Source organism: Oncorhynchus tshawytscha, linkage group LG24 (assembly GCF_018296145.1).
Source record: "Oncorhynchus tshawytscha isolate Ot180627B linkage group LG24, Otsh_v2.0, whole genome shotgun sequence".
NCBI classification, from domain to species: domain Eukaryota; kingdom Metazoa; phylum Chordata; class Actinopteri; order Salmoniformes; family Salmonidae; genus Oncorhynchus; species Oncorhynchus tshawytscha.
The window spans coordinates 15,600,629-15,625,999 of record NC_056452.1 but is presented as its reverse complement, the minus strand read 5'-3'; the positions used below and the strand labels follow the sequence as shown (position 1 = coordinate 15,625,999).

The 25,371-nt window shown below is 42.2% G+C and overlaps 1 protein-coding gene across 1 annotated transcript in view; it reads right to left on the bottom strand.

Annotated features, from left to right (window-relative positions):
• Window positions 1-960: 960 nt before the first annotated feature.
• The window catches only part of LOC112223592 (src kinase-associated phosphoprotein 1), a 30,752-nt gene continuing 6,341 nt past the window's right edge, over window positions 961-25,371 (bottom strand). Inside the window, exons 5-13 of the mRNA XM_024386672.2 lie at window positions 17,171-17,251; window positions 16,997-17,080; window positions 16,743-16,867; window positions 16,572-16,635; window positions 15,566-15,769; window positions 14,946-14,999; window positions 14,481-14,590; window positions 1,777-1,880; window positions 961-1,130 (exon numbers count right to left, since the gene is read on the bottom strand). Coding sequence (XP_024242440.1) covers window positions 1,788-1,880; window positions 14,481-14,590; window positions 14,946-14,999; window positions 15,566-15,769; window positions 16,572-16,635; window positions 16,743-16,867; window positions 16,997-17,080; window positions 17,171-17,251 — 815 coding nt within the window. The 3' untranslated portion in view covers window positions 961-1,130; window positions 1,777-1,787. The remainder of the gene's footprint in view (window positions 1,131-1,776; window positions 1,881-14,480; window positions 14,591-14,945; window positions 15,000-15,565; window positions 15,770-16,571; window positions 16,636-16,742; window positions 16,868-16,996; window positions 17,081-17,170; window positions 17,252-25,371) is intronic.

Genomic DNA, 25,371 nt, shown 5'->3' with positions numbered 1-25,371 from the left:
AAGAGGAGAGTCCACATGCATGGACCACAGGATCTGGAGAGATTCTGATCCTTTACCATGTGTTCTCCAACCTCATTATGCATTATAGGAGAAGACTCAGAGCAGTTATCTTGTCAAAGGGAGGTTGCACAAATTATTGAATGAAGGGTTTCCAATAATTGAGGCACACATATATTTTAGAAAAGTATTTGTTTTATGAATTTATTTTCTTATTTTCACTTATTTTACTTTAATTAAAGGTTAGATTTTTGTGAATATTTTGAATGAAAGACCAAGAGGATAAACAAAGACATTTCTTTCACAGCCAGTTTTGCTCATATTTACCAAGGGTGCCAATATTAGTGGAGGGCACTTTAGTTTTTTTCCCCACCTGTACTTTGCATCTGAGTCTATTTTAGTGCATGACATTTATATTAGCCAGCACCTCGCCTAAATAGGTGTTTCTTTCGTTTCCAGACATTTATATTGCCATAGACTTTCATATGCACAGTCAAACAAGTTCTTATGTACATCATATTGTGGAATTTAAATATCTAACAATATTTTTACAGGCTCAAAAATAAAAAATAAATAGGTTTTCTTATTGCAAATGATCAGGTATTCCAATTTCAAACACTTAAATTGAAAAATAATTAAATCGCACCAGGGAGCATGCCTGACCCCTTGTGGCCTACATATTTGAAGTCAGCATCAAAATAACAAGCACTGTAGCCTCAGACACAAGGCTGTTGAAGGCACCAGTTCGTATGCTTCATAATATGGAATAGACAGCCCCCCAGTTCACCAGAGGTGAGGATTTCCTATTTTTGTCACAGGGGCATAATGTTTCCTCAATGTCTGGCAATTTCCATTCACACACATGGGCACAAATACATTGGAAACAATTGAACAGAGGAAACCTTTTTGTGACATCAGCATTATCCAGAATTTGATGTATAACACCAAATGCCTCAGAAGAACCATGGTAATGTAATTTATGCATGGAAATGAAGCATATCTTTACAAAAACATACAACAACAATGACACTAACAGCATAACGCTATATTACGAAATAATAAAGGTCAATCTGTCATCAATCTCGAAGTGTTCGGTGTTGGGGATTGAGAATGTAGTCAGTCACATCACTCAACTGTGGAAGTAAAGCACAATACAAAGAGAAACTGTCAGGGAGAAACATAGTCAAATCAAATGTATTTATAAAGCCCTTCTTACATCAGCTGATATCTCAAAGTGCTGTACAGAAACCCAGCCTAAAACCCCAAACAGCAAGCAATGCAGGTGTAGAAGCACGGTGGCCCGGAAAAACTCCCTAGAAAGGCCAGAACCTAGGAAGAAACCTAGAGAGGTACCAGGCTATGAGCCAGTCCTCTCCTGGCTGTGCCGGGTGGAGATTATAACAGAACATGGCCAAGATGTTCAAATGTTTATAGATGACCAGCAGGGTCAAATAACATATTTCCTGTAGTAGTGCAGTATGATACTGTATGTTTTATCTGGCGTATAGTTAATATCACTAAGGAGTCATATTTCCCAATTCAATTATGTCAATGATGCTATAATTAAGCATTGCTGATAAAATGACACACCTTGGGTCTATGCAGTAATTGCAGTTCTACTTTCAGCCACCAGATGTCTTAAATGGCCAGACCACCGCTGTGAATATACACCTCTCCTGCTATTTCAATGGTTATCTCAATGGGTGTCAGGAGGCCTGTAAGGTACATTAGACCATTATATCAGTCTGTAATCGTAACAATATGAGAGTGCTCCAGTACCTCTTGGGAGCTCAGAGGATGTAGGCAGGATGGAGGAAGTCTTTAGGGACAATACCGATGGTTCCGTTTAGCTCTCCGACCCACCAGCCATTGATGTTATACTCCTGGAACAGAGCGACACAAGCAGGGTGAGGAGGTGGAACAAGCACAACGATGCACAGTATACCATAGGAGAATCTCAATTGCATTCTCCTTGCGTCCTCTCTCCTTTCCTCACCGCCTCCTCAAATTCCACTGGAGGAGAAAGCCAGGAGGTCCTTTCCCTCTGAACTTGTCCTCCAGTGGGTTTTGAGGAGAGAACGTGAGGAGTATGCAAATGTAATTCTCCCTGTGTCATCATAGGTTTATAACAGAATTTAGCATTGCCTCAAAATGGCCCTTGCTACCTTGTGTTGTCCTTATTGGGGTACAGCATCTGAAACCCCAAGGCTAGCTTATATCGATCAGTCCATTTGTATGGGGTTTACATTTATAATGCATGTTTGTCAAATCTTTGCCCCATCTCCTGGCTGTCTCTCTGGGCACTGCTGTGATAGATCCCACATCCTCTAATACAGAGAGCTCTGACACCTCACTACAGAGCCAAAGGAATGAGAAACAGACCTACTCCTAATGTCCGGTGGCTGGACAGAGATGATGTATAAGAACAGTTAGAGCTCACTGAGCAGAGTGATGGCCCAGGCCTGACATGTTCTTAGAGCAAGTGAATTTAGCTATGATAAGCTGGTTATCCATCCAGATGTGGCGAACAGAGAGAACATTTTCATTCTGTCTGCTCGCCCACACAGAGCCCTGATTCAACGGAATGACAGGCTAATTGAAGGTGGAGTACTCCACTCACAATGGCTAATTAATGTGCTTGCTGATTTTAAGACAACTGAAGAAAGTATACACATTTTCTTCTGGAAAGGTACATGTTCTATTAGCTGTGTGCATTTCTAAAACATGGCCCTAATACCTGAAGTCATAAAAACAAGTTTTATTGTGGAAATCTAGCTCGAATAGTAATCTATAAAAGGAGAGAAACAGACAGATTGGGGCATCAGAGAGTAAGGAACGAAACAGTTTCTCTCCCACGGGGCTGTCGCAGATCCATTCCTCCAACCCCAGTGACAGAAAGTTGTATTCATCTCCCCAGCCCATCTGTGCAGCCAGACAGTCCAACGTCCTCCCTGAGAAAGCTCTTTTTGATTATCGGCGCCGCCATTTTAATACAACAGCTACATCGCCAGTGTTCCAATGGCAGCGAAGGTCTGTCAAGCGTGCCAACTCCATCTTCTTCGCTGCTTACTACGGGTTCATCCAGAGTACGCCTGCTGGAAGGGGAGGTCTCGTATAGAGAGAAGCACAGGGAGTAAATGTATTCTGATGACAATGCCCTAACTTCAATCTCTCCTACCTCCTACAGATTTCCCCCCTTTAATTTGGTGTAATGCGTACCTGAATTTTGGATAGAATGATCTTTAATTCACAGGAGAAAATACAGTATTATGGATAACACCTTTCTGTGGGCACCAAGGATGCCATGCCATTTCCATACCAAGACATTGTTCTTCAATTTTAAAATAATCAAGAGGCCCTTCATGATGTTTTCTGTGCAGTGGTATACTTACCATTAGGCAGAAGAGGAATTTCCCTCAGGCCTCACATCATCAGGGGCCTCATGAACTGGGCATAATAAACCCCCAAAATACTAGTAACAAAATATATGTATTTTTTTTATCTCATAACAGCTGCCTATGAATGACATGAATGATATGTTGAAGTAAGTTACATTAAGATTAGAGGAGGCTGGTGGGAGGAGCTACAGGAGGACAGATGGAATCAATGGAATGGTACAAAACACATCAAACACATGGAAACAACGTGTTTGACTCCGTTCCATTGACTCCAATACAGCCATTATAATGAGCTGTCCTCCTATAGCTCCTCCCACCAGCCTCCTCTGGTTAAGCTAGATAAAACAGGACTCTCACAGCTCGGCAATTGATTATATAAAGCCTTTACTAGCCGATACCTCAGTCATGAGCAAAATAATACAATTGATTTCGGCTACAATAATTATTATTACATTATTACAATTATTGCATGCTAAATGTTTCTGATCGGTGATAGATGAGCAAACAAATAAATTAACTACCACCTCCACTTATTTGCCCAGCCAGAGAGCAGTTAAGCGAATATACAGACGGAGATTCAGTGAAACAAAATCACAATGATTATCAGACAAATCGGGAGTAGGCCAGGCTACAACGCGAGTGAATAGCAAAATCCTCTTGTTAAACTACATAACATGCTAGCAGAATGTTCTGATCATTATATATAACAGAATAGAGACAACACTTCAACATAGCTAACATTTTCCCAGGGTAATTGTAGGCTAACCAAATATACAAACAGACATTCAGGGAAAACTCAAATCTGACACTAATTGACTTATCAAGACGAGTCCCCCACGCTTGTCTCAAAGCAGTCGACGGCGCTTTGCCAATCAAAACAGTGCTGACATTTTCATCTAGTTGACCACACACGGGTATTACCTCCATTTTAGTATAACGATTGGATATGACTTTGGGAGTTTCAGTAGGCCTATACGCAACAATTTGATACATGCTTTCAATTGCATTAGCCTACTTTATTCGAATTATTCCAATATTGAGTTTGCCTCCTCACTTTTCCAAGACAAGGGATGTTTCATTTTCTCCTCGCTCCGCTGCCGCCCGCCTCTGTGGCATCGTTCTCAACACCATCAACAGGCCTATTTTTGTAGAAATCTGTATTTTTTTCAGGTTCGGGCTTACATTTCTGTGATGTTGGATCGGGCTCAGACTCTGCCTGAGGCCTCCAAATCGCTAAGTCTGCCCGTGTTTGAGTGCCCTGAATGTGTATCTTATCAGCTACTGTGTGTTGGGAGGAGGTGAGGGAGGACAAAACAGCGACATATTGTGGCGGTGCGTTGACTCGTTGACCTCCCTTTGACTCCTTCACGAGAGGGAGCAAATGAACGTGGGCAGAGCTAAGAAAGAGAGGGAGTGAGCAAGTTGCCATGACAACACCTGCAGTACACCAGCAGCATCGTTTATTTACCACTCAAGGATCTGGCTAATGGTGGCAGGAGGACAGATTGACTGCTAACGATGCCTGAAGAGGGAGAAGGTTGGTTTGACTGTCTCTCATGCAGGAGAAGGAGCACTTTGTATGCCTGCCAGGTCACCGTGACAGCTACATTACCCTATTCCCTAACTCCTCCTCGAGCTATGCATTCAATCCTTTTGTAGAACATCAGGTTCTGCTCACGCTCCATAGTCATATTCTGCCTTTTTACTATTTCTCTTGATGTATAAACAACACATAGACACGGACGCGCAAGCAAACAGACATTCACACACGTACAGTACATACACACTCACGGACACACACGTACGCAGGAGGATTGCTAATAAGACTGACACATGAGGCATCTGCCCTCCGCTACCAGCTGACTGAAGCAGGCCTTGGGCGTGATGGAGCACAGGAAGTCTCTCATTGCCCTGCCGCTGAACCCGCCGCCTGGGTGTTACAATCTCTCCCTCCTCACCGCCACCCTCCATCTCCCTCCCTTCTTTCTCTCTCTAGCTCCCTCTCCCTCTCTGTTTCGCTCTCATCCACAAGGGAAGTCATGAGGCACACACTGCAGTGCTGCGTCTCTCTCCACTAGCCACCCTAACAAAGAAACAGACACCTCTAACAAACCTCAGCTCCTGATCTTTTCAACACCATATCTAGTCGAATAATTTTGCTCACACAGGTGGACTGGACTTCCTTAGGTGTTCTGGAAATATTGTTGTACACACACGTATCCGAACGTTTGTGGGGGGAAAAGTCTACTTAAATATGAATATTCAAAATAAATTCCAGCAATGCCTGTTTAGAGATTTTGACACATTGTTTTTTAGAGTTGGTGATTTATTTGTAAAAAATCTTCAAAATGTTTTGATCCCTGTAATAAACAGGCAATCTAGTAATTTAATCAATGCGAGGGATTCAAAGTCGAGAGATGACTGCGCATCAGAGCCGTCTAAAATATGAAGGAGCAAATCAAAAAGAATTGAACAAATAAACAAGCCGCTTCTCTTCTAAGGCCGTTTTGGGATTACAGGATGGCTCTTTAACTTAATAGCAATTTAAAGTGGATTTGTGTATGCCACTGAGTGTCTGTAATGATAGCTGTTTACGCCGCCCCTCATTTATAATAATTAGGCAGAATGGATAGGGGTTGCTCAGGCACAGTTCTGGGCTATTGGCTGGGCCTGAATAATGACCTTACTGTAGTTGACCGGTAGATGACCGCTGCCTCCTACATGACCCCAAACCCCAGACTCTGCTCTCTCTCCCCCTGCTACTTTGGGTGGTAAATAAGGCGTCTTTCCCTGTCTATAGCCACAAAAGCAGCGAGGGAATTTAAAGAGATGTGTGACAGATAAAATTATATATAAGGTCACACAGAGGGATAAAAGCTTCTTCCTTTGTGTCTTTCTTACTTGACTTTTCCATCTGATTGTTTTTCCTCCCTCTCCCTTTTCTTCCACCACATTCACATGGTGGGACCTACGGGCAATGGGCCAACTGGGGTTGCCATGGGTTTGAGGCAGTTGAGGATATGAGAATATGGCCCTATGGAAATAAGATACTCCCATATTCCCTACACTAATCACATAAAATGTAATACAAACGAATACAACTTAGGTAGGCTACAATTCCATGTGTATAGCCTCGCTATTGTTATTTTACTGCTGCTCTTTAATTATTTGTTACTTTTATTTCTTGATTTTTTTTTAGGTATTTTTCTTAAAACTGCATTGTTGGTTAAGAGCTTGTAAGTAAGCATTTCACTGTACGGTCTACACCTGTTGTATTCGGCGCATGTGACAAATACAATTTGATTTGATTAATTTTCTCTAAATTTACAACAAGATAGATGTAATGAGAATAATCAAATCAGTTAGTTCTGCATTAATTGCATTAATAAGGGCTTTTAATTAACTTAATCAATTCTGAATTGTGTTTGTGTTTTTTCCTCTAGATGCAAACTTCAACATAATTGATAGCCATTTACTTAGGGTAAAGTTCATGTTGATTTAAGAGTGGGACATAGCCTACTAGCGTAAATCAGTCTCAGAGTGTGTGTGTTGTCAACTGTGAAGCGTTCTCAGTATTATCAGTTAGTTTCGCACTGAAGTCAGCCACTAGATGTCCCCAGTGTCCATGTTCTTGATGGCGCTAACGAGCCATTGAAGACTGGAGGAGGCCGGCATGGAACAGTTTCTCTCTCTCTCTCTTGCTCTCTAATTTCAATTTATGGGCTTTGTTGGCATAGGGAACATATGTTAACATTGCCAATGCAAGTGAAATAGATAATAAACAATTAACTGTAAACATTACACTTACAAAAGTTCCAAAAATAATAAAGGCATTCCAAATGTCATAGTATGTATATATACAGTCTTGTAATGATGTGCAAATAGTTAAAAGTACAAAAGAGAAAATATATAAACATAAATATAGGTTGTATTTACAATGGTGTTTGTTCTTCACTGGCTGCCCTTTTCTTGTGGCAACAGGTCACAAATCTTGCTGCTGTGATGGCACACTATGGTATTTCACCCAATAGATATGGCAGTTTATCAACATTGGCTTTGTTTTAGAATTCTTTGTGGGTCTGTGTAATCTGAGGGAAATATGTGTCTCTAATATGGTCATACATTTGGCAGGAGGTTAGGAAGTGTGCACATAGCCTGTCTTCTCTTGACAGCTAGGTCTGCCTTTGGTGGCCTTTCTCAATAGCAAGGCTATGCTCACTGAGTCTGTACATAGTCAAAGATTTCCTTAATTTTGGGTCAGTCACAGTGGTCAGGTATTCTGCCACTGTGTATTCTCTGTTTTAGGGCCAAATAGCATTCTAGTTTGCTCTGTTTTTTGTCAATTCTTTCCAATGTGTCAAGTAATTATCTTTTTGTTTTCTCATGATTTGGTTGGGTCTAAATGTGTTGCTTTCCTGGGGCTCTGTGGGGTCTGTTTGTGAACAGAGCCCCAGAACCAGCTTGCTTAGGGGCTCTTCTCCAGGTTAATTTCTCTGTAGGTGATGGCTTTGTTATGGAAGGTTTGGGAATTCACTTAATTCGGCCTAATTCTGCTCTGCATGCATTATTTGGTGTTTTACATTGTACACTGAGGATATTTTTGCAGAATTCTGCATGCAGAGTCTCAATTTGGTGTTTGTCCCATTTTGTGAATTATTGGTTGGTGAGCGGACCCCAGACAACACAACCATAAAGGGCAATGGGTTCTAGAACGGATTCAAGTATTTTTAGCCAGATCCTAATTGGTACGTTGAATTTCATGTTCCTTTTGATGGCATAGAAGGCCCTTCTTGCCTTGTCTCTCAGATTGTTCACAGCTTTGTGGAAGTTACCTGTGGTGCTGATGTTTAGGCCAAGATATTTATAGTTTTTTTGTGTGCTCTAGGGCAACGGTGTCTAGATGGAATTTGTATTTGTGATCCTGGCAACTGGACCTTTTGGAACACCATTATTTGTGTCTTACTGAGATTTACTGTCAGGGCCCAGGTCTGACAGAATGAGTGCAGAAGATCTAGGTGCTGCTATAGGCCCTCCTTGGTTGGCGACAATGAGGGCCTCTCTCCCGCCCCCTAGCTCTCTCTCTGCTTGTGAGGTGCACTCCCCGGGTGGACAGAGCAGAGTGGGGAAGAGAGATCAGAGAGAGGGGTAGATAGATAGATAGATAGATAGATAGATAGATAGATAGATAGATAGATAGATAGATAGATAGATAGATAGATAGATAGATAGATAGATAGATAGATAGATAGATAGATAGATAGATAGATAGAGTGAGAGAGTGAGAGAGTGAGAGAGTGAGAGAGAGAGAGTGAGAGAGTGAGACAGTGAGAGAGAGATAGAGCAGAGGGAGCAGAGAGATTGCAGTGTTTGCGAAAGTTTAAAGGAGCCTGGATGGGTTTACATCGTAAATCTCTCCCCACTCCAACCCTGCCATTCTACAAGAGTGCCTCTGGGAATACCGGAATGTGGCAGCTGACCTGTGGAGCTGTCTTCTGATTCCAGCTAGCTACATAAATTATAGTCCTGGAATGCAGGACAACCCAATGGAGTAGTGAGAAACATGCTTAGGAGTCAATATAAGCAATACGGATGTTAGGAGAGCAAAGATGTACTAATTGCAGACATTTTGTCTGCAAATTCATGATATATTGTACATGTACAATAAACAGGCCCAACCTGTCAGTTCTGTGTAATGAGAACTCAAAACAGTTAGCATTTTCATATGAATAAGTAGGCTCTATCCAGTAGTTAGTATAGTATATCCAAAAATGATATAAAAATGGTAAAGCGTAAAATAGTATGGATCTTTATCAGGAGAATCTATAACAACTAAAAAATCCCACGCTCTAAAATGTCATTGCAAAGCCAAAAGCTATAGAAGACAGTGTAAGCTCTCAGCAATAAAAGGCCAGTGCAAAGACAAGATAGTTGCTATGTGTTTCTTTGTGGACGGGAGACTGGGAACCAAGTTCAACATCTGTGAACCCAGCGGCAGACTCTGCCAGATTAATCTAGTAAAACGAATGGAATGAATACGAGTTGTGGCTTTACTCATATATTTACTTTCCCACTGACACACACACACACACACACACACACACACTCTCTCACTCTCTCTCCTCACACACAAAAAAATGCACCTCTTTACAGTAAGTTCTCGCTAGATCAATAATGATTGATGGGGGCTCTTTGTATAATCGTCATGTTCTACTCAGTTCACAGCCATACAACACAGTGCCTGTGGCTAGCCCCTAGCCTGGTCTGCACTCCGGTAGTCAATCAAATCGCAGCTTAAAAATAACAGTTTGTTAGCACCATTGATTTAGCACTTAGAGCGTGTCCTTTCTACCTTGTAATTATGGTCAGTGTTGACATAGAGCCCATACACTCAGCCTCCCCCCAGCACCCTAAGCCTCGGTTCAGGAGAATTTATGGGCCTTAGTTTTATATGGCCATTTTATGTCTGTGTTCCCCAGTTAGAGCAACGCTTGAGCTGCAGCCAAGGGCCTGTATTTCATTCCTCGAGGTCAGGGTTCCAAGGAAACCCCCGTTCAACTAAATAGTCAGCTCCACTGTTGAACCAGAGGGAACAGGGATTCCCCTCCCTTAAGGCTCATTAAAACACACGATTGCCATGCAGTGTCCTAATCATGTCATTAATGTCATTCATGAGGGAAATATGATACAAGGTTATGACTCTGAATGGGGCACGAGTGGACTCATGTCACACTAAACCAAAACCTTCCATTCAGAAACAGACAGGAAGGAATTGCCTCTAAATGAATTACAATGAGGCCCTCACTTTTAATCCATCTAGGGACTGTTATAAAGCTCTGTAGACTATCACGTTATTATGGAGACTAAGGGGAAAAGCTTGACAAAACAAGAGTAATCTGTGTCACTGAAGCTGTGTACCAGACAGTACAGCTACAACCAACCAAGAGTTGGTCTGTTACAGTGAAAGGTAGGTAACCCAACAACTACACCAAAAGGTAAGACTGTAGAACTCTGGTAACCTCTTCCTGATACACCTCCAATAGATTCAGAGCAGGTGGCTTTATTCTTCTGCTATGAAAAATGTAATGGGTTGTTTTGACATTCCCCTATAAACTAGTACCCATAGGGCTCTATTTTTGGCTGGCTTTAAACCACGCTCGTTAGCAATTTCAACCTGTTAAAGCCGGCGCTCTGCTATTTTACAACCCTTGCAACAGGATTGGTAGTTTACCTGTCATATATCAGCTCGCTTGCGCTGAGGTGGGAGGGGTGGCAATACCTGAGGTGTGTGCTTAAAACGTGTCAATTTCAGGAAGTGTTGGTGTGGATATTTAAGACCAAACAAAGGCTGATCTTAGAGGTAACATGTTGGTAATGGTAAGGATTTTGTCCTGTGGAAGTGCTACCTATCTACCCGTGACGCACAGTGCCCATATGCTCATGGAAAAAGAGAGGAGATGTGCTTTTTGTGCCGGTAACCCTCGTATATATAAAATATATATATATATTTTTTCCATTTCGCATCATTTGTTGAAAAATCAAGCATAGCCTCCCCTCGATGAAGGCTGTTTATTTATTTTTTGTCCTGCCTAATGCATTCACCAAGTAGGCCTACTAGAAGCCAAGCCTATCAATAAAGGCTTTGGCTCCTGAGACTGCTTTGAAATAAATCACCAAAGCTTTATTAAAGGCCCAATGCAGACATATTTATATCAATATCAAATCATTTTTGGGTAATAGTTTTCCATTAAAATGGACAAAAATAGCTTTTTAGCAAAAAAACACGACACTCTATATATATGCATGCAAAAGTATGTGGACCCCCTTTCAAATTAGTGGATTCGGCTGTTTCAGCCACACCGTTGCTGACAGGTGTATAAAATCAAGCATACAGCCATGCATTCTCCATAGACAAACATTGGCAAGAGAATGGCCTTACTGAAGAGCTCAGTGACAGTCCACGTGGCACCGTCATAGGATGCCACCTTTCCAACAAGTCAGTTCGTCAAATTTCTGCCCTGCTACAGCCACCCAGGTCAACTGTTAGTGCTGTTATTGAGAAACAACGGGTCAGCCGCAAAGTGGTAGGCCACACAAGCTCACAGAACAGGACCGCGGAGTGCTGAAGCGGTTAAAAATGGTCTATCCTCTGTAGCAACACCCACTAGCAACGTCAGCAACATTCGCCGGGAGCTTCATGAAATGGGTTTCCATGGATGAGCAGCCGCACACAAGCCTAAGATCACCATGCGCAATGCCAAGCGTCGGCTGAAGTGGTGTAAAGCACGCTACCTGCCCCAATTTATAGTGCCAACTATAAAGTTTGGTGGGGGAGAAATAATGATCTGGGGCTGTTTTTCATGGTTCGGGCTAGGCCCCTTAGTTCCAGTGAAAGGAAATCTTAACGCTACAGCATACAATGACATTCTAGACGATTCTGTGCTTCCAACTTTGTGGCAACAGTTTGGGGAAGGCCCTTTTCTGTTTCAGCATGACAATGCCCACGTGCACAAAGCGAGATCCATACAGAAATGGTTTGTCGAGATCAGTGTGGGAGAACTTGGCTGGCCTACACAGAGCTCTAACCTCAACCCTATCGAACACCTTTGGGATGAATTGGAACACCGACTGTGAGCCAGGCCTTAATCACCCAACTGACCTCAACGATTATTTTGTAGCTGAATGGAAGCAAGTCCCTGCAGCAATGTTCCAACATCTAGTGGAAAACTTTCCCAGAAGAGTGGAGGCTGTTATAACAGCACAGGGGGACTAACTCCATATTAATGCTCATGATTTTGAAATGAGATGTTCGATGAGCAGGTGTCCACATACTTTTGGTAATGTAGTGTATTTCTCAAGGAATAATTTTGCTAGGACTGTCTGGGAGTGGTCTGAGTGGGGAGGGAAAACTTCAAACTAGCTCTTATTGGCAGAAAGGTTTGGAACTCTCTTTATTATTGGTCTAATTAACCAATTAACAGCCTGGCGTTGCCACCAGGCAAGCTGAAACTCCAGCCCATGCAAATCAGGCTGATTAGAAGATCCTGTGTAAGTTGTATTTTCAACCATCACCATTCAACTATCAGGAAAAAACACTGATCCATTTTTTTCTCTCACACTTTTACAGTGTTAGTTTCATCACCTGTTGTACAATAGCATACAAAACAAAGTAAAAATATCATTTTGACTGCACTGGGCCTTTAAAAGATTAAGTTTGGGAGCAGAAAAACATTGAGCTGACATCCCCTTTTTTGTTGTAGCCTATTGTACATTATTTTAGCCATTATTTCATTTCTCTTGTTCAAATATCCATCCCCATTTCCATAGAGCACCTCTCATCTGGTTACCAAAGACGGGCTGCTCCAAACATATTGAAATGATTCAGTTATATAATGCCATATCAAACTGTTGGCCTAGGCTATATCGAGAACATGCCTCACACATACAGTACCATTTACAAGAGCCTAGTATTTTTATTTGAGGAGAAGTGCGATGCGTAAGGACCTTGAAGCCAATTACAACGTTGACTGCCAACACTCCAAACATTTTGAGCAAAAACTGGATGTTTTTAAAAAACTTTTACTATTACTTGTTACTGTAGCCTATGCTATTTAATAAACTGTAGTATCAATCCACAATGTACTGGTTTTAGAATATTTCTGTGCCCCCAGCTGAATTGGAGATGATGACAACGCAAAGACCGTCAATAACCTCCAGAACTTGAGACAGCAGCATGCGGTATTAAGTCATGACACACGTTGATTGGCCAGTGCGTGGCCAAGCCCTCCTCACACCTAAAATGTATTTTTTCATCAAAACCCAGCCCTTTCGCGCCACCGCCAGCTATGAATATAGCAACAAATATTTCAGACACACCCCCTGTCCTAGATGTACCATTGTGTTAGGTTTGTTAAAGAAACTTCTTAATTTGACACTGCAGAGGAGACCACCTTGTTCAACTAAGAGTTAATTAACTATTCCACTGGAAGACTGGAAATTATCCTTATCTCTTTTTACAACATGTCAAATAGTACCGCTTATGCATACTGTAAAAAACAGGATATATGATGACACACAAATCCAAGCCTTCCAATACTGCTTCAATCTGCAAACAAGGTCCTGAAAAGCTTAGAGGGCGGCAATGCCCAAATTGCAACACATTGATTTCCAGTAGAGTGGCTGTAACACGTAGATATACTGCATGTTTCTACACAATGGCCATAAAACACAGGGAAATAGATTGAGGGAAAAGAGCTGAGATGGAGGATGCTTCACCTGCAGTTTGTGTTCAACACAGCAGGGGTTTTGCATGGCTGCTTTCTCAATTAACCCTCATGATACAGATACAGACTCAGTAATGAACCCCAATCCCATTATAGAAGATCTGATGGGCATTTCTCCCCCAGTGGCTCAAGGATAGACAATTGAGGGGTTGGAATAGAATAGCATTGATTAGAATAGAATAAAACAGAATTGTTTAGAATAGAATAGAATCTACACGTAACTACCAAAATAAAGGAAACACCATGAATTGTCTTAATAAGGCGTGGGGCCACCACGAGCCAGAACAGCATCAATTCACCTTGGCATGGATTCTACAAGTTTCTGGAAGTCTAATGGAGCGATGCAACGCCATTCTTGCACAAGAAATTCCATAATTTGGTGTTTTGTTGGGGGAAAACACTGTCTCTGCTAACGCTTCAGAATCTCCCATAAGTGTTCAAATGGGTTGAGATCTGGTGACTGAGATGGCCATGGCATATGGCATATGGTTTACATAGTTTTTATGCTCATCAAAACATTCAGTGACCTCTCGTGCCCTTTCGATGGGGGTATTGTTTTCCTATGGGAGCATGGCCATAGTAGGCAAAATAATGGCAAGCCCAGCATTTTTATACATAACCCTAAGCATGGTGGGATACCAGTTGCTTAATTAACTCAGAAACGACACCTGTGTGGAAGCATCTGCTTTCAATATACTTTCTATCCCTTGTTTACTCAGGTGTTTCCATTATTTTGGCAATTACCTGTATATAGCATGTTGCTGAAGTGCATGAAGGAACTGTGACTGGCCTTGTTGATGCTGACCTTACTGACAATGTAGATGAGGTCACCTCTTTGGAAGGCCAGCTCGTCAGGCTCGTCTGCCTCACAGTCCCACAAGCCCTGGTAGTAATTGGCATAGTCTATGGACCACACTGAGCAAAAACACACAATGCTGTTACCTAAAAGATTACACTTGAATCGAAAGTCTAAATATCAAAACACTTTGAATAACTTGAATAGTGAGTACTATCAATAACTATATTTATCTGAAAGACACACCTACACACCTCCTCTCTAGAACAGCAGCTTGCTGATATCATATGTCCTTCTTGCCCTCATCTATCTTGTATTAACATAAACAGCTGGCAAATTCTGACAAAGATGGCTTTGCGAAAGAGGAAAAGTTGATACAGATCATTGAAGGGTCATCCAAAATGTTTTTTTAAAAATGTTTTAAAACTTTTTCCTATTTTGCTGGTCAGCGAATGCTGTGAGTGGGATTCAAACCTGGTTTCGTGCTCTTCTCACTGATCTCCTCAATGGATCCTGGAATGTCATCCTCTGGGAAACAGAATGAAAACAAAAGAGGTGAGACATTTTGAAAAACTTTCCTGAAACAAAATAATGCACTTTCTGTGTTGTGGAGATGTAGGGTACAGCCTGTCTTCCCACCACCTCCCTTGGCCCTCCAGTGCCTTTTAAGAAAATCTGAGAGCAACCAAATGACGGGGAGAGAGATTTATTGGTGACAGGGTGAGAAAGTGAAGAAAAAAGAAGAGAATGTCATTTGTTACACCATCTGTGGCCAGGGTCTACTCTGTACCCATCCCAGATGGCTTTCTTTGGTGAAAAGACAATTGGCAAGTCATATTTCTCTCCTACCAATGATTTCAGCAAAGGGGAAACAGAACCTTGTTGTATCTCAAATAGAGGTATGGATGATGACACGGAGAAGTCACACCCTTTGGTCGTTCTCTGGACCCATTGAGCCACCCACCTGCCTGTGGGACAGTCCTGTACTTCCTCTATAACAACAGCCACACCTCTGACACTCTTATTAGGATAATATGATTTATAATGTGTAATTAGTCTTTGAGTTACGTGTGTCTCTGTGTCTGTTCTCATACCTGGGAGCACCTCGTAGATATCATCCTTTTCCTGTTCCTCCCACTGGCTGGGCTTCTCTTCCTCCTGGCTACTGAGAGAGGCTTTGACCTGCTGGGGCAGGACCGGGAAGGGGGCGGGCCAAGGGGGACGGCTGGCCACCCCCGTCACCCCCTCAATGTCATCATAGGTCTCATCCTCAAAGGGGATAAAGCTGGAACTCAAATCTGCATGGAACACAGGCACAGCATAAATAATGAGCAGAATCTCTGTACAGAGCACAGTATGAGTCACATCCCCTTGAGTACCCATAGGACCCAGAGTAGTAGATGGCATCCGACTTCCCCATTTTATTGTATTTTCAAAAGATCTGTGAAATATCTAGTCATTCTGATGGACATTCGTGGACACCTTTGATGACCAGCCGGTGGGGAAAGGAAGTGAACAATCTCAAATTCACCCAGCATAAACCAACAGCAAACAGGGAGAAAAACCTTTGCCTCCAACTCCCTGTATATCTGGGTCTTGTATAGTAGTAAAAATGGACAAGACAAATGATGTGGTGTCTGTTACTTCCCGCAAGTCAGCCCATTTCAGAGCAGCCGGTGCAGCCTGCCTTTCTCAGACGGAGCAGTGCTGTGATTGCTGGCGACTGGGCACTGCAACACAGGGTATCGGGTCCTCTGTGATACACCATTGGCCAGGAAAAAAATCAATGCCGCTCGAGGATAACCAGAACGTCTACCAATACATTTCCCGTAAGGGGGAAATCGGTTGGGGGTGTGGCCTGCATGACATGAATTCCTTGTGATGTGGTGGATGAGGAGGTTCGGAAGGCGTCTGGTTGGTCAGTTTGGTGGATGGATATATTTGGGAATGGATATAAATGGTTTATTTCCTGCCCTTTCAGGCCAAAAAGTCAGTGAGGCAATACCAATCTAACAGAGGACAAGAAAACGTACACAATCATCACTATATCCTTTTCTACTACTGTGTCTTTGAAATAGATTTGGAAATATGTTGACATACCTTTCAGGACAAAGTTGATCTGGTCCACCCATTCCATGGCTTCTCGCACACTGCTAGCAGTGAACTGGGGAGGATAGCCACCATCATACAACATGATCGTTAGGTAAGACTGGCATGCTACGAAACATCACTGTGAGGAGTCCCTTGTTTGCTTTTGTACTGCACACCCACCTGGAAGGACTGTCGGCCAGGGGCACTCAGCTCAAAGCAGGCATTTTTCTTGGAGTCTTTACGTAGGTTGGCCACCATCTCTGCACTGTAACCCTTGATATAGAAGGCGCCCTTCTGCTGCTTGTCTGAAGGAAGAACTGTGTTAATTAACTCAATCTCCTCACCCAAATGTTCACATGTATGAGTTCCAGGCATAAATAACTGTACATGGATCAATTGTATGCCTTAGTGTGATGTGAGCAGTTCAAACCAACCTTTGTCACTCCCAAAGTAGTAGAATATTGTGTTTTTGAGGACACACCATCGCTTTTGCCATTCTAAGCTGAAGAAGCTGTGATCTACATGGAAAACCGAATGAAAACAAGTATTTGAATGAGCCCTCAACGTCACGTATATTTGCAACATATCTGACTCCGTAATCTTACTACCTTGTCGTTTCTTCTCCAGGTAGCCTTGTTTCAAGATGTTGCTGAGATCCTGGGCTGCCACCATTTGGATCTCCTCAAAGTCTGTTGAAGATCACAAAGTAGGATGTAAACAAAATTATCAAATCAAATGTTGTTGGTCACATACACCTGGTTAGCAGATTTTATTGCGAGTGTAGCGAAATGCTTGTGCTTCTAGTTCCGACAGTACAGTAATATAGAACAAGTAATCTAACAATTTCCCAACAACTACCTAATACACACAAATCTAAAGGGGTGAATGAGAATATGTACATGTAAGTATATGGATGAGCGATGGCCGAGCGGCATAGGCAAGGTGCAATAGATGGTATAAAATACAGTATATACATGTGATATGAGTAATGTAAGATATGTAAACATTATTAAAGTGGCATTAACCCGGGGTTGAGACCCAGGGCCTCCAGCTTGATGATGAGCTTGGAAGGTACTATGGTGTTGAATGCTGAGCTGTAGTCAATGAACAGCATTCTTACATAGGTATTCCTTTTGTCCAGATGGAACAGGGCAGTGTGCAGTGTGGTGGCAATTGTGTCGTCTGTGGACCTGTTGGGGCGGTATGCAAACTGAAGTGGGTCTCAGGTATCAGGTAAGGTGGAGGTGATATGATTCTTGACTAGTCTCTCAAAGCCCTTTATGATGACAGAAGTGAGTGCTACGGGCCGTAGTCATTTAGTTCAGTTATCTTTCCCTTCTTGGGCACAGGAACAATGGTAGCCATCTTGAAGCATGTGGGGACAACAGACTGGGATAGGGAGTGATTGAATATGTCCGTAAACACACCACCTAGCTTGTCTGCGCATGCTCTGAGGACGCGGCTAGGGATAAATACAGTGGATCGCGCCTTCAGTTTTGAGCGAATTCTGTATTTGTCATGGATATTTGTCATGGGTATTTGTCATGGGCTCCATGTTGAAGATGGTTCTCTCCTGCCCATAGAGCAGTAACAGGCCACACTGCGGCAGGCCCGGAATCAAATACACCACTGCAGCTTTGGGGAAACTGGGATCAATACATTTACAGCACTTCTGCTGCTATTGCTGTTGTGCTGCAGATGAGCAATGCAGCAGATACGGGGAATGACCAGTATGGGTCTCTGTATGGCTCCCTGGCCTGGAGCTTCAGTCATACATTGACTATGCACCTCAGAGGCCTTTAGGTGTGTGCTATTAACTGACTCGGGATCTAACAAATGTGCTACAGAGAGCCGTACCATGTTACAAGTGTAGCAGTGTAAATTAAGGGCATTTAAACATCCACTACATGGCCATTCCTTGTCTCACTTTAGGATTACATGTAGGATTCCACAGTTGACTGGAATTCAACCACGGTGCCTGTCCTCCTGAACATGGCAAAACAAAGCTCAATCCTGATTCTCAATTCATCTTTCTTCGACCTAGTTACCAAGGAGGGAGGATGGGGGAACACGTGGCCTCCTTTGGTTTGGAGTGCAGGAGCCGTTTAAAACCCATTTATACTAGTCTGGGTGACCTTTCATTCAGACCACTGATGACAGGGAAAGAGGCCTGGAATCCATCCCCTTTGAACCAGACCTTGACATCCTAAGAACAAAACCAAACACGCCGCGCCACAACTGTGTCTTCTTGTCCAAACAAAGTATATGTTTAGCCAAGAGGAGCCTCTCTCTCGTTTATTATAAAACCCAAAACACGAGAGAGGAGGAGAGAGAGCTGGTGGCCTGGAGACTGCACTGGTAGAGCTGAAATTCTCCCCTAGCCAAAATGTCAGTGCCTATCTGCTCCTGTCGTTTTATTGTAGGCAAATTAATCTGGTCCAGAGTGCAATGGAATCAAAGTGATATCTGAACGTTATGCCATATAAGAACCATTAGAGAGTCATGTTTATAAGCCAATGTGTAACAAGGTAACCTTTCACTGTCCGCTGTACCTCGCAGGTCCTACTGAAATATGAGGCGGTCACAGCTCAGAGTGAGACCCCAGACACCTTGTGACAGTAACACACTCTCATACGTCACCCTGCTTTGTGGATGACTGACACGTGTCAGCATCTGGTGCTAAGCCGCTACAGACTATTTTGTCAAAGAGAACCTGATTGAGTCCATCATAACAAAAGGCCCGTCGTTAGGCTTCCCCCGCCTCATCCATCCAGTGCTCTGTTCATTTATCTAGGCCTGCTTCCCGGTCACGGCACCTTTCATCTGTCTACTTCCTTCCATCTTCATTTATTTCAAAGGTCATGCCCAGTTAATAGTCAAGGAGATATATAAAGTCAACACAGGGACGGGACTGTTAGATCTGCATGAATCAGTAAACAACACAGCTACGGCTTGACCAAAGAGAGCTCTTTGACCAGGCCTCATGGTATAAAGCATGTGTTTCATACTGGGTTTCAAAGATATCGGAACGGTCAGGGAATTGCTTGTAAGAATCAGAATCAGCTTTATTCAACCAAGTACATTTACACATAGAATTTTACTTGGCAATATGGATCTACTAGTGATAGACAGCATTTCGAGACAGAGTTACAGATCGAGGACCAAATTTGCCAACAGTTAAGGGGCTGGGGTTTTGATCCCACCCCTCTGTATGACATATGCTGATTGGCCAACAGCAAGCAATACCTCATCTTATGAAAATACTTATCAACAACTATAACAATGTATCTACTCTTGGTTTGAGTCAAATGTTAATAAGACTGATTAAAAACATGTATGATTCACATAAACCCTAAATACAGAATCCAACATGTTTAAATTATGATTTTTCTTAACAGACGAACACATAAAGAAACAACGAGATGATATTTTCTCCAAACTGAAAGCGTATGAAGGCATCACCCAAATTCCAGATAGAGGCTGTTCTTCTATCAACCGTAGATTGCATTATCAATTATTCAGCTCTATGCATCTACTTCATTTTCATTATTTTCCTGTTTTAATTAGTGTCATTCACATCATTTATATTGTTATTAATAACACAGCTATACACACCTCCAAAAATCCCATGTTAACCCCTAAACCAACGTGATATAGGATGCATGTGAGCTGCCTTAGCAGTGTCATGGACACTCTCTCTCATTTGGTTATTCCCCCCCCTCAGTCTCAGCATGATGCTACGAGCTCAGCAGTTGATCCAGCAAGAAATGCTTGATTTATGTGATAATGACCAGAAAGAGTTAATGTAGTCGCCCATTAAAATCCACTTTAGTTATGCTGCAAGTCAATCAGAGGCTGGCTTTATAGTGAATCAAAATGAAGGCAAATGGTAGGTGGGAGGACAAACATTTTATATCTATTACAGCTATAACGCAACAAATATGTTGGGAAAATAATACATGATTTAAAGAGGCTTTTGTTGCTGCAGGATGAGGAGAAATCACACCAAGATGTAGGGTTTTTGATGTTCCCACTTATTTCGCAATTTTTCTTTCATCTGTAAAAAAAACAAAAACATTACCCATCTGCATGAAGCATTGCTAATGACAGGGTGTAGGCAGAGGAAGCGAGATCACATGTGGTGAGGGCAATGCTACAACAGACAGGAAGATTTACATTGAGTCACATGAAAATCTGGAGGTAGGCTTGCCTGGTGTGCAGGGTGCTGCCCAGACTCAGTTTGTCGGCTCAATCTGAAACCACCCTGAGTAGGTGTCAACATTAGCCTGGGATAAATTACTCATCATTACCTGGAGGGCCATGCCTTACACAGCTGCCAACAGGAGAGGACTTTTTCCTGTTCGCTTTTAGGTGAGCCAAAATGGGTGTGTCCCAGACCGGTCCAAGCTGGTCCAGTTGGGTTAGTAGAGCAGGTGAATTGATGACACACCTCTTTACAGATTGGTTAGGAACCGTACTGTTTTTTCTCAGTTTAGTCCTTGGATCCCTGGCGCCAGCCTCTTCCCCTGTGTCTTTTGCTGTGGGAGATACTGCATTGTGTTGGAGCGGAGATACAACGGGGCCAAGACCTGACCTCCGTGTGAACCCTGGTGATGAGGTGAACAAGAAGGCACAGGGAGCCCACCCCCACCAGGGCTAGGGGGGCTGGAGTAGGAGGGAGGAATGCGGCTTTGGGAGACACAGCGAGTGTGACTGCGATCCCTTCCGACGCTGTCCTTGATTAGGAAAAAGGGTCTACTAAGTGCACCCTCACCCCGCCCAGAGCTCCATCTGCACACAGACCAGGCTAAATGGAGACATTTCTCCTCATTACACGAGAGCCTCCTCCTTCCCTGTGTGTGCATCCCTCCACAAGGACACCGTCAGGGGGGAGTAGGAGAGAGACAGAGAGGCTCTGAGGTTAAAGACCAAATGTCCTCCCTGCCCCCTTCTCCAACCAGTGATCTGATTATGATTTCACTCATCGATACGCAGAGCATATACAATTAATCTTGTAATGCACGCATCTGAGCAAAAGCATACATTACATTAGTAGAGGTCCATGTTTTTTTATGTAAACGGAATGTATGTCATGTATCTGTACTGTGACGGCAACGAGAGGTCGAATAATGCAAAGCAAGGACGAAAATCTTCGCCTCTGTATGAAGATTCCTCCTCCCAGTGGCTCTGAGAGGGAGCAGATCGCTTGTCTTTGTGTGTCTCTCTGCAGGGTAATAATATTATGTCAGTCCTGCCAGGCTTTGGTGCTTTCACATTCCCCATGCCAGTGTTCAGGCCGGGGCCAGAGGGAGAAATATTACGATGTGACATCGGGTTCCCCCTGGGTAGCAATAAGGAGTGACTGCAGCGCCCTAAATTCCCTCTCATAGATTAACAACCACTATTCAAATACTTAACTGCAGATATAAGAATCCTCAAATCACAGGGAATGGCTTTCAGCTGCCTCACTGACACTTGGAAAAAACTACAGTGGGGATATAGACCGCAACAACAGAGGAGCACAGCCAACAGGAGAGCTTGTCTGTTTGTGATAAAACACTGGTGATAGTGGCAAGTCAATGAGGGAGCATTGGGTGAAGATGTACAAGTCTAGGTCAGCATAGAGTGGGAATAAAAACTCAAATAGGGATTGAGATGGATTCACTACATACTTGCAGTTGCCAGAAAGTTCTCTGTAGACAAAGTGCAATTGTTTTGTTTGAACATTGTGGGTAGCTGAGAAATAGTTGTAAAAAAAAATCCAAACTAACAAAACATGGGATTAATGAGGAATTGTATCTAAAGAAATTTAAAATAAATCCATATTTGGATAAGATAATAATTAATTGCCACACTAATTGTATATTTTGATATAGGCTATTAAATTAATTGAGTGGTTTTATATTTAAAATATAGCTTACGATCACAGCTTTAAAATGCAATACAATGCTTTTCTCTGAAAATATAAAAGAATATCGTTTTTTTAAACATTCAAATCTAAATTAAGATTTATCAGCCAGCCAATATGGGAGGGAAAGGTCTAGAACGTTAATGTGTCCTTGATCATGTCATTTGTCTAATGACAATCTCAGTGATTCCTAATTTTGTGGGGAAACATTGATAATTATTAACCATTATAATGTACCAATAGATTTCATTTGATGAGAATCAAGAATAAACTGGTGGAAGATACTATACATAGTTCTGCAATAAATAAATAGCAAATAAACAAGAGTAGGTCTTAAACACATTTCCATCAATGTTTTCTTTTTGCCAACAAGGACATTTTGACCTCAAATTTAGACCCATTGATTAAAATCAACAGCATAATTCAAAACAAAATGAACGGGCTGCTGCTATCTGAATCACGAATCTAACATGTCAGTTTGTAAGTAGAATGTTGTAGTAGGCAAATACTGTATGAATTCAGAATTAGAAAATAATATTTATAGCATTTGCCGAAGGAAAATGTCATTTAAATTAAAGAAAATTAACACGTGTCTGCTGTCAGAAAAATGTAAATGATAGCCTACACAATAATTCTTATCACATAGCTGAAACGGAATGCGATGGGTTCGTAAAGTTGACAGTCCACATTTTAAGAAGTAGCCTATACGGTATTTGAGCATGTTCTAATATAAAATCAGTTTTCAACGGAACGAAATAAAACAAATGTGACTCAAATACTATGCTGCCTTGTGGTTGATTATTTGTACATTATAATAGGCTCCAGAAAATGTGTATGGATTATAGAATATTAATATTTCTTAGACATAATATAGGCCTCACTGAATAAACAACGAAGGCATTTGATTTGTTTAATCAATGTATCATTAATGGTAACATAACTGATCATTTATGAAAACAATAAACACAACAAAACAATAAACATCATTTAGAATATTAGTGTAGAGACAAAAAGCAAATCAAAAAGCTGCTGTTTGTATAGAATAAGCCTGGCTATTTTATTAGATTCAGTCCATTATTTTAGCATTGTGGTGTACTTGCTGATTAGTGGGGGTTTTTACCCCCCAAAAACATGATTTTTAAATACATTTAACCTATGGGGCGGCAGGTAGCCTAGTGGTTAGAGCGTTGGGCCAGTTGCTAGATCGAAAGGTAAGATCCCCAAGGTAGACATCTGTCGTTCTGCCCCTAAATCATTGAACAAGGAACAAACCCACTTTTTCTAGGCTGTCATTGTAAATAAGAATGTGTTCTTAACTGACTTGCCTAGTTAAATAAAGGTTAAAAAAATGTATCAACATCATGGAAATATAATGTTGACAGTTAAATCTATCCACATAGGCCTATTTTACACTGAATTGAAATCAAATATTTGACATACCCATTTAAGTAATCTTTTCTCTTATCCTCAGCAATTCTATGCACACTGGCAGATTTTTCACCTAGTCTGCTTGGGGATTTGAACCAGCAACCTTTCGATTACTGACCCAAAGCCTTATCTGTCTTTTAGAAGACAGACAGATGGGTCTGCATTTGGACAAACTCCCAAACTCAGGATGAATCCTCTCATGACTATTATCAGTAGAACAATCTAATATTACCACTGTGTTGTTCGAGGATCAGGTGTGTTCTTTTCCACATGCACAGAGTAATCACGTATCATTTCCCTGAGATAAGGGTAAGTTACAACACAGGCTACAATAAATCATTGGAGATCATTTCCATTGTAAATAAACACTCTGCTCACAGGCACATGGTTCCACACAGAGGCAACGCTGTCACCCTGGCACACACAGTGCGATTGGCTCTCCAGAGGTATCCCTGGTGATCCAGAGGTATCCCTGATGATCCAGAGGTATCCCTGGTGATCCAGAGGTATCCCTGGTGATCCAGAGGTATCCCTGATGATCCAGAGGTATCCCTGGTGATCCAGAGGTATCCCTGATGATCCGGAGGTATCCCTGGTGATCCAGAGGTATCCCTGATGATCCAGAGGTATCCCTGATGATCCAGAGGTATCCCTGGTGAATAAGAGGGATGCTTCTTCCTCAGCATCCTCAAATAACTCCACACGGGCATGTTAATGACTTCAAATTGCTACATTATAGCCACAATTAAACAAAGGAATCCCAGAGGTGTTGGGAGCTGTTGTGTCACTGTCTGTACAGGCCAACACGTCTCTCCAATCTCCATTTATTTCCCTAAGAAATCAGCGGGGCCACCTTGGCTTAGCATCGAAACTTCATTCATCTCCAGAAATAGATTCCAGTGGAGAGCAAAATCAAATTCTAATTTGCAAGGCAGGAGGGAGAGGCACGGGAGTGAATGCAAGAGGTACCTGGGAAGGCTAACCTCTGGGTGAACCCAGTGCATCTGATAGTTTTACTATTTGTCTGTGACATTGACAGCTAAGAGGGAGATTAGAACCACCCAGCCTGGGCTTCCCACTCTGCATGCTGTCTATGTAGACTGTTACCAGACCATTTTCTTATGGAATACGCCAGGAAGGGCCAATTATGCAGGTACTAGATTACATTTCGACCTGGCGAAATGTGGACGCTATACTGTCCATTACGGGCAATGTGAGCGCCTATTACGTCTAGGAGAGTTGCTAGTGCGTTGTGGATCGGTATGGTTAACGGGCGTTTAAACCGCAGGCTCCAGCTCCGAAGGTCGCGTTTCCAATCCTAGTGCCGCTTTTCCCAAATCTTAATCCTTAATTTAACCACTCGGAATGAATTCCTAACCCTAACCTTATATTTTTTACTACAAAACATAGGAACGCGACATTTTCACATATGTTTATGTTGGGGTGGTGCTAGAGATGATGAATATGAAGTAG